This window comes from Borostomias antarcticus (genome assembly GCF_949987555.1).
Source record: "Borostomias antarcticus genome assembly, chromosome: 18".
Taxonomy (NCBI): domain Eukaryota; kingdom Metazoa; phylum Chordata; class Actinopteri; order Stomiiformes; family Stomiidae; genus Borostomias; species Borostomias antarcticus.
The window spans coordinates 19537500-19547499 of NC_140251.1; the positions used below are offsets into that span (position 1 = coordinate 19537500).

At 51.6% G+C, this 10000-nt stretch overlaps 1 protein-coding gene across 1 annotated transcript in view; it reads right to left on the minus strand.

The window, feature by feature from the left end:
• LOC311320962 (ankyrin repeat and BTB/POZ domain-containing protein 3-B-like) overlaps positions 1–10000 on the minus strand; it is a gene marked incomplete at both ends in the record, with an annotated part of 37397 nt that overhangs the window by 7227 nt on the left and 20170 nt on the right. The window contains 5 exons of the mRNA XM_084452829.1: positions 2440–2618; positions 4110–4333; positions 5288–5423; positions 6981–7074; positions 9496–9600. Of these exons, the coding sequence (XP_084308955.1) occupies positions 2440–2618; positions 4110–4333; positions 5288–5423; positions 6981–7074; positions 9496–9600 (738 nt within the window). The remainder of the gene's footprint in view (positions 1–2439; positions 2619–4109; positions 4334–5287; positions 5424–6980; positions 7075–9495; positions 9601–10000) is intronic.

Consider the following 10000-nt stretch of genomic DNA (forward strand, 5'->3'; position numbering starts at 1 on the left):
GGAAATTAAAGAGTCTTCTTTTAGACTCCGTCTCCTCGTGAGACCATCCTGGTCCCGCGGGCTTGCAGCCCAGTCTGGAAAAGACCCATCCGCTTGGGCCCCAACAGAATTTGTTAGTTAGTTAGTTAGTTAGTTAGTTAGTTAGTTAGTTAGTTAGTTAGTAAGTAAGTAAGTAAGTAAGTAAGTAAGTAAGTAAACTTTATTTATATGGCGCTCTTCACAGCACGAATGCTTTACAGTAATAAGTTAAAATCAAAGATAAAATATGAAATCCACAAACGCATTAAAACGAGAAACAAAAACAAAAAAAAGGAGAAATTTCAAGAAGCAAAAAGTATCAATTATAAGTATCAATCAAGTAGTACAGTAAGTATCAAGTATCAATTAAAAGTATCAATATTATATTGATAATTTGATCAGGCCAATCAGCGTCCTGGGAAGTACGAGCAGCTAGCGCTGTGGTTTAGACATGACGACAGCCAGAGGCCTGCGATAGACGCTGATAGACAGATAGTTCTTCCAATCACTTGCCTGTGTTTTTTTGAAAGTGCCTGCCTTTTTACAAACAGTTTCCAATGGAGCTTTCCCAGATGTTTGTGTGAAACAAACCATCCAGCTTGTTCGGTTAGGAGCTCCAAGCACCTGTCTGTGAACCTCTCTGCCAGAGATCTGTGCCTGCTGACTAAGTCTGGGTTGAACCCGTGTCTTTAAAAACACACTGTCTGTCCATCTGTCCATTTGTTGTATTTTGTATTTGCACTGTTTTTTGTACTGTTTTGCATTGTCATGTCTTTGCACTGTCCTGTCCTGTCCTGTCCTGTCCTGCACCCTGTCCTGTCCTGTCCTGCACCCTGTCCTGTCCTGTCCTGTCCTGCACCCTGTCCTATGTCGTCTAATTAACCCTAGTCAAATTCCTAGTGTGTGAAACATATACATGGCAATAAAAATATCTTGAGTGTTGAGTTGATATGTCTGTCTACCTGCCTGCCTGTCTGTCTGCCTGTATACCTGTCTACCTGCCTGTCTGTCTGTCTGCCTGTCTACCTGCTTGCTTGTCTACCTCTCTGCCTGTCTACCTGCTATCTGTCTACCTGCTATCTGTCTACCTCTCTGCCTGTCTTCCTGCCTGCCTGTCTACCTGCCTGCCTGTCTACCTGCCTGCCTGTCTACCTGCCTGACTGTGTGTCTAGCGGGGAAGATGGAGGATGGGTCGTGTATATAGGACCATGAAGTCATGTATGGTGACCTCAGACATGACAGAACACAGTCTCAGGGGTTCCTGGGGGCTCCCAGAGAGACAAGGTCACTGGTCTCACCATATATCAATCAATGACGGATATAGCCAGCTGGTTGACTCCAGGAGAGGCGCGCAGTTCAAGCCGAACACGGAAGCGAGGGGACTACTAGCCAGAGTCACGCTGTAGCTTAGAGCCTACTAAACCAGCGATTTGGTAAACGAAACGTTTCGCTTGTACAATAAAACCCTGTGAAACGGTGAACGTCCGGGAATGTAGGCTACTTGTTGTGGATTACAAACGGTCTCGCATCAGAACGAGCAGTTTGCCGGTGGACCGCGGAGGAATGACTGACTGAGCTGAGCTGACTCAGTGAGTACGATCCGGTGGGCGTTGTTCTAAACTGTATTGACTGTGTGAACCGAACTTTGGAACTGAATGAACAATTCTGGACTGTCGTGTTCGGCGCTGTTGAATTGAGGAACTGAACGGGAACCATTCTGAACTGTTGCTCGCGGTGCATGGATGAACCGATTTAATGAATATTTTGTTTGCTGGAAAATGCCGTTTATGAAGGGGCGCTGATTACTTTTGAATATATGATTTATTATTGCAACTTCTAATTCTGTGTCCATCCTTATTAATTTACTGACAGTGACTAAGAGGGTTATTGGGTTGTCTTAAGGGTTCATGAGATGAATGACTTATGTTCGGATACATGCGTCCTTTGTACAGTGTGACTTGACCAACATATAATTGTCAGGCCTGACCTGACTGGCATTTCCAGCACACAAAATATTCATTAAATCGGTTCATCCATGCACCGTCAAACTGTTACAGTGTGTGTGTGTGTGTGTGTGTGTATGTGTGTGTGTGCGCGTGTGTGTGTGTGTGTGTGTGCGTGTGTGTGTGTGTGTGTCTCCCCACCTTGCTGGCCCGGAGGATGTGGAACATTAAGGGCAGGCCGTGTGTGTGTGTGTGTGTGTGTGTGTGTGTGTGTGTGCGAGTGTGTGTGTGTGTGTGTGTGTCTCCCCACCTTGCTGGCGCGGAGGATGTGGAACATTAAGGGAAGGCCATGTGTGTGTGTGTGTGTGTGTGTGTGTGTGTGTGTGTGTGTCTCCCCACCTTGCTGGCGCGGAGGATGTGAAACATTAAGGGCAGGCTGTGTGTGTGTGTGTGTGTGTGTGTGTGTGTGTCTCCCCACCTTGCTGGCGCGGAGGATGTGGAACATTAAGGGCAGGCCGTGGGTGAGCAGCTCCTCTGTGTACTCGTCCTCCTCCATGGAGCTGAACTCCTTCAGCAGACCCTGGATCAGCGGCCGGCGCTGCTGCAGGAAACACGTTCGCAGAGACTCCAGCCAGGTGTGCAGCGTCCAGGGAACACCTGGGACAGGACACACACACACACACACACACACACACACACACACGTGTGTCAGTGTTAAAGAACATAACAGCGTTTAATGGCCTAGTGATCACCGCCATGATGTAAGACGTGTCCATTAGGAGGAGGTGGGAGTAAGAAGTCACTAGCAAGTCTTAAGTCTTAACCATCTCAAGCAAGGCCCAGGTTACTGTGGTAACAATCAAGCAAGTCAAGTTGAGTCCCTGCTATACAGGAAGTCTAGAAAGTCACAAGGCAAGTCATATGAAATGCTGGTGATCTCTTGATAGATAACTAGCCAGATGGATGATAGCTAGATCGCTAGATAAAATGTAGCTACAGTATATGCTTCATTCCAGCATTTCCTCGAGCTCCATTTAGGCAGAGGCGTATTTAGGCATGGGCGCCATGGGTGTGGGGTGGCCACCCCCGCTCAACATGCCGACAGTCTATTTCTATTATTATCAATCGGAAAGCCCGTTCATTTCACGTGTACAAAACGAAACTGAACGTGGGGGCGTCGTAGCGGGGTGTTATATAAGGTGGCATATAAGATAGAAACGCTAGTGCATTTAGGAACTATTTTTCCTTCCACACTGTGACTGACACTGTGTGTGTGTGTGTGTGTGTGTGAGGTTGGGATGTGGGTATAGGGATGAGTGAAATCTTTGCTACATAACTTTTTTGTATTCCTTCTATGTATGTAACATTCCTACTGTGTACTATTTGCCTCACTATTTTAAGACTGTATATTTATTTGCCCAGGGACTGCGGGTGGAAATTAGCTGTTAAGCTATAACCTTGTACAGTGCATCTCTCCCTATTCTTTAGGGTAAATGTCTACTGTACCTTGTCCCTGTCTTAAAAATAAATAAAATCAATCAATCAATCAATCTGACCAAAACAAAAACAAAAAGAGCATGTACTTTTCACTGGGGACTGGGGGTTAGCTTTCTAGCTAGCAATGTTAACTAACATTTGACCAGCCAATAAGCTAATAAGTTAGTTAGCTAACTTTAGCTAAAAAGACACATTCACATAGGCTACCTTTCTCTTCTTACCACCCTCATTGACAACATAATCCTTGAATCCAAACTGTATGATCTTTGGACGAGCTAGCTCCCCCCATGATATCTGTCTCATGGTGCGTTGGCTTCTGCTCGTCTGTCACATCCTAGCAGGTTGCCAGGTTTGTGAGCATTGCACTAGAAAGCGCCCAATCATATTTCAAAAACAGAACGCAACTTCTCAATTTCTAGAAAAATGCAAATATTTAAGTCCTTTTGAGTCATCTGTCTCAAGTCTAAGTCATGTCTGAAGTCATGAATATCAAGTCAAAGTCAAGTCTTTTATTAGTGTTAGTCAAGCAAATCCCAAGTCATTAAATGTGCGACTCGAGTGTCCCCCACTTCTGCCATTAGGACACGTCCGTCCACAATACGGGCTTGGATGGTAGATCTACTGGTCTAATCGTGTGTCCATGTCACTGACCGAGGCTGCGTATGTCGATGGTGATGTCCACGTGTCCGTGCTCGGCGCTGTGGTACATGGCCTCCCTCAGGGCCTTGAGCTTGGCCTTGCCGGTCCGGACCAGGTCCAGCTGAGAGAGGCTCCTCTCCTCCGCGTCCGAGCCCTCGGCCAGGATCTCCTCCAGGGACAGGACGTCCCCCTTCCCCCCCGGGTCGGCCTGGGACAGCAGCTTACGGAACACGTTCCTGAACGGGCCGGAGCAGAACCGGTCACAACCAATCACAATCCATCAGAATAAGTCAAGTAAGTAAGTGAGTACATTTTATGTATATGCCGCTCTTCACAGCACCAATGCACAGAGTGCTTTACAGTAATAAAGTTAAAATCAAACATAAAATATGCAATCCAAAAACACATTAACACCAGAAACAAAAACAAAACAAACATTGCAAGAAGCAAAAAGTATCGATTATGAGTGACGAAGGCCAGTCTGAACAAGTGTGTCTTTAGTTGTTTTTGGAACATACGTTCAGAAGGTGCAGAGCAGACGTGACAGGGGGTCAGGGGTCATTAACCCCGTCCCTCCCTCACAAGCAGGACCGAGGCCTGAATGACCGTCTCCTAAAACACTCAGCTGCATCAGCTGAGGAGGCAGGTTGACCTTTTCAACCGGGGTTCAACCAGGTGGGTAAAACAGGAGCAGAGAAATGTGCGTGCGAGTGTGTGTGTGTGTGTGTGTGTGTGTGTGAGTGTGTGTGAGTGTGTGTGAGTGTGTGAGTGTATGAGTGCGTGTGTGTATGTATGTGTGTGAGTGTGTGTGTGTGAATGTATGAGTGTGTGTGTGTGTGTGTGTGTGTGTGTATGTATGTGTGTGTGTGAGTGTATGAGTGTGTGTGTGAGTGTATGAGTGTGTGTGTGTGTGTGTACTGTATGTATGTGTGTGTGTGTGTGTGTATGTGTGTGTATGTATGTATGTATGTATGTGTGTGTGTGTGTGTGTGTGTGTGTATGTGTGTGTGAGTGTGTGTATCACCTGTGCCCGTGCGCGGCTGCCAGGCGTGTGTGTGTGTGTGTGTGTATGTGTGTGTGTGTGTGTGTGTGTGTGTATGTGTGTGTGTGTGTATGTGTGTGTGTGTGTGTGTGTGTGTATGTGTGTGTGTATGTATGTGTGTGTGAGTGTGTGTGAGTGTGTGTATCACCTGTGCCCGTGCGCGGCTGCCAGGCTGTATGAGTTCATGTCTCCCTGGGGGGCCGTGGAGATGCCGTTCGGGTACAGGGTGCCCAGCAGGGGGTCGGCCCCCCTCTCCAGCAGCAGGCTCACCAGCTCAAAGTTCCCTGGGCAGAGAAAGGGCAGCAGAGAAAGGGCAGCAGGGAGAGGGCAGAGAGAGGGCAGCAGAGAAAGGGCAGCAGGGAGAGGGCAGCAGAGAGAGGGCAGCAGGGAGAGGGCAGAGAGAGGGCAGCAGAGAGAGGGCAGAGAGAGAGCAGCAGGGGGAGGGCAGCAGGGAGAGGGCAGATAGAGAGGGCAGCAGGGGGAGGGCAGAGAGAGGGCAGAGAGAGAGCAGCAGGGAGAGGGCAGCAGGGAGAGGGCAGCAGAGAGAGGGCAGCAGAGAGAGGGCAGAGAGAGAGGGCAGCAGAGAGAGGGCAGCAGGGGGAGGGCAGAGAGAGAGGGCAGCAGAGAGAGGGCAGCAGGGGGAGGGCATAGAGAGAGGGCAGCAGAGAGAGGGCAGCAGGGGGAGGGCAGAGAGAGGGCAGCAGAGAGAGGGCAGCAGAGAGAGGGCAGAGAGAGGGCAGCAGAGAGAGGGCAGCAGGGAGAGGGCAGCAGGGGAAGGGCAGCAGGGGGAGGGCAGCAGGGAGAGGGCAGCAGGGAGAGGGCAGCAGGGAGAGAGCAGCAGAGAGAGGGCAGCAGAGAGAGGGCAGCAGGGGGAGGGCAGCAGGGAGAGGACAGCAGGGAGAGGACAGAGAGAGGGCAGCAGAGAGAGGGCAGCAGGGGGAGGGCAGCAGAGAGAGGGCAGCAGAGAGAGGGCAGCAGAGAGGGCAGCAGAGAGGGCAGCAGGGAGAGGGCAGCAGGGAGAGGGCAGCAGGGGGAGGGCAGCAGAGAGAGGGCAGAGAGAGAGGGCAGCAGAGAGAGGGCAGCCGGGAGAGGGCAGCAGAGAGGGCAGCAGAGAGAGGGCAGAGAGAGGGCAGCAGGGAGAGGGCAGAGAGAGGGCAGCAGAGAGGGCAGCAGGGAGAGGGCAGCAGGGAGAGGGCAGCAGGGGGAGGGCAGCAGAGAGAGGGCAGAGAGAGGGCAGCAGAGAGAGGGCAGAGAGAGGGCAGCAGAGAGAGGGCAGAGAGAGGGCAGCAGAGAGAGGGCAGCAGGGGGAGGGCAGCAGAGAGAGGGCAGCAGAGAGAGAACAGCAGGGAGAGGGCAGCAGAGAGAGGGCAGAGAGAGGGCAGCAGGGAGAGGGCAGCAGAGAGAGGGCAGCAGGGGGAGGGCAGCAGGGAGAGGGCAGCAGGGAGAGGGCAGCAGAGGAGGGGGCAGCAGAGGAGGGGGCTCATAAGCTCATATGCTTCATATGCTGTTGACATTTTGCTATGTTTATAGGTCACTCGTCTTGTGGAAAGAGCGCTGTGCTGATAATACACTGGACACCTCAATAATTCAATAATTTCACGCAATTGTTGGGGCTGCCAAAGTGGTGTGTGTGTGTGTGTGTGTGTGTGTGTGTGTGTGTGTGTGTTTCTATGTACAGGGGAAGCCATTGGCAGTGGGGTCTTTGTAGTTCTATGTGTGTTTATGTGCATAGCATGTGTGTGTGTGTGTGTGCGTGCATGCGTGTGTGCGTGTGTGTGTGTGTGTGTGTGCGTGTGTATGTGTGTGTGTGTACGTGCGTGTGTGTGTGCGCGTGTGTGTACCTGCAGCGGAGGCCAGCTGTAGAGGGGTCTCTGTGTAGTTCTCCATCCCATCCTGGAGACAACCCTCCACATTGGCCCTGGCATCCAGCAGCAGCTGGGGGAGCAGAGGAGAGAGGAGGAGAGAGGAGGAGAGAGGAGAGGAGAGGAGAGGAGGAGATAGCGGAGGAGAGAGGAGGAGAGAGGAGAGAGGAGGAGAGAGGAGGAGAGAGGGGAGCAGAGGAGAGAGGAGGAGAGAGGAGGAGAGAGGAGAGAGGAGAGGAGGAGATAGCGGAGGAGAGAGGAGGAGAGAGGAGAGGAGAGGAGAGGAGGAGAGAGTGGAGGAGAGAGGAGAGAGGCGAGGAGGAGATAGCGGAGGAGAGAGGAGGAGAGAGGAGGAGAGAGGGGAGCAGAGGAGAGAGGAGGAGAGAGGGGAGCAGAGGAGAGAGGAGGAGAGAGGAGGAGAGAGGAGAGAGGCGAGGAGGAGATAGCGGAGGAGAGAGGAGGAGAGAGGAGAGAGGAGGAGAGAGGAGGAGAGAGGGGAGCAGAGGAGAGAGGAGGAGAGAGGAGGAGAGAGGAGAGGAGGAGATAGCGGAGGAGAGAGGAGGAGAGAGGAGAGGAGAGAGGAGGAGAGAGGAGGAGAGAGGGGAGAAGAGAGGAGGAGATATGAGGAGAGAGGAGGAGAGAGGAGGAGAGAGGAGAGGAGGAGAGAGTGGAGGAGAGAAGAGGAGAGAGGAGGAGAGAGGAGAGGAGAGAGGAGGAGAGAGGGGAGGAGAGAGGAGAGGACAGAGGAGGAGAGAGGAGAGGAGGAGAGAAGAGGAGAGAGGAGGAGAGAGGAGGAGAGAGGAGAGGAGAGAGGAGGAGAGAGGAGGAGAGAGGAGGAGAGAGGAGAGGAGAGAGGAGGAGAGAGGGGAGGAGAGAGGGGAGCAGAGGAGGAGAGAGGAGAGGAGAGAGGAGGAGAGAGGAGAGGGGAGGAGAGGCAGAGGAGAGGCAGAGGGGAGGAGAGGCAGAGGGGAGGAGAGAGGAGAGGAGAGGAGAGAGGGGAGGAGAGAGAGTTGAGAGAAGAGGCAGAGGGGAGGGAGAGAGGGGAGGAGAGGCAGAGGAGAGGGAGAGAGGGGAGGAGAGGAGAGAGGGGAGGGAGGGAGAGAGGAGAGGCAGAGGGGAGGGAGAGAGGGGAGGAGAGGAGAGAGGGGAGGGAGAGAGGAGAGGCAGAGGGGAGGGAGAGAGGGGATGAGAGGCAGAGGGGAGGGAGAGAGGGGAGGAGAGGCAGAGGAGAGGGAGAGAGGGGAGGAGAGGAGAGAGGGGAGGGAGGGAGAGAGGAGAGGCAGAGGGGAGGGAGAGAGGGGAGGAGAGGAGAGAGGGGAGGGAGAGAGGAGAGGCAGAGGGGAGGGAGAGAGGGGATGAGAGGCAGAGGGGAGGGAGAGAGGGGAGGAGAGGCAGAGGGGAGGGAGAGAGGGGAGGAGAGGCAGAGGGGAGGGAGAGAGGGGAGGAGAGGAGAGAGGGGAGGGAGAGAGGAGAGGCAGAGGGGAGGGAGAGAGGGGATGAGAAGCAGAGGGGAGGCAGTGTGAAGAAGAGGAAGTCAGTTGGTTTTACACCTGTTTATTTGAACATTTAGTGGAAAAACGCCGGCACGACTGAAAGCAAACCATTAGCTATGAGAGGGAAAAATCATTGATAATTGGCTAGGTAACCATTAGCAACGAGGACGAGAGCCCTTCCTGTTTCCATGAGCGTAATCCAGCCTGGTCCACTTCCTCTGTAATGCTTATCGACTAGAGAATGCAGTGTCAGGCAGAACTGGTCAGACTAGGTCTTATATGAGGCTGCAAGCAGCTGTTTCCGGGAAAACACTCCAGAATGTAATCCTGTTAATTTCCAATCCTATTATGCTAGATAGATAGACTGCTTTTATAATAAAACATATTATATCTATCTATTCTACCCAAAAAAAACCTTGCTGTAGCACATGAACAACATAAAACACACACAGCACAATAAAACAGTAAACAGATCACCAGGGCATTAAAAGGCAACTATCACTATCAAAAAGTGCGGTAGAATACAATAAAGCCACAATTTAAAATTTAAAAATTCTAAAATGTCAATATAAAGTGTCAGTTAAGTCCATGGCTTCCCCTCCCTAGCCCCACTACATCCCCAGCTAATGACACGTTCAACAAGCACCACATAGACAGGAGAGAACTCGCAGCTTCACCGTTATCATCAGATGATAAACACAGTCACTAGAATTACCATGACAACCATGATATGATATGCTATGATATGATATGCACCAGGCCCGGGTCGAAATACTATTTGAAATCCTTTCAATTACTTTAGCGCTTGCTTCGGTCTGCTTGAGGTGCCAGGTGGGCAAGGTGTGGCAGTTATGGGAACAGCACGTCGGTTCCATTTTACCAGACAAGAACAATAAAAACAGAGATAAGTCATTGAAATCATTTTAAATAGTATTTAGAGCCGGGTCTGACATGCACAGCGAGGGGTCACCATGGAGATGACAGGTGAGAGATGAGGTCACTACCTGTACGACAGGCACGTGTCCTTGTAACACGGCGAAAGTGATGGGCGTCGCCTGCCGGGTTTCAGGGTAGACTGAGGGGTGCTTGTGCACTGAGTTTGGCACCTGGGGAGTCAGCATGGAGGGTCGGGGAGGAGAGGGGGAGGAGAGGAGAGAGATAAAGCCATTATAAAAGCACCGGTCTACAGAGCAGATGCACAGACACGCAGCCGAGGGGGGGGGGGGGGGGGGGGGGACAGAGCCTAAACAGTCGGAGTGTTGCCATAGCGAAAGCACCCAAGGCTCCAATAGTTTCTAGTGGCCCAAAAAGCTAACTTCACCTAGCAACGCCAAATGTTCCAGGAAGTATCAGGTACGACCCCAGAGTTAGGATCTGTTAAGCTCTATAAATAACTGTGACCCTTCCTTCCATTGTCACAACACTCCACAGAAATGGCTCTGGACTGGGGCATCTAGAGAGATTGAAGCTAATTAGCTGATCAGCCCAGGGGCATCCTGTCACTGT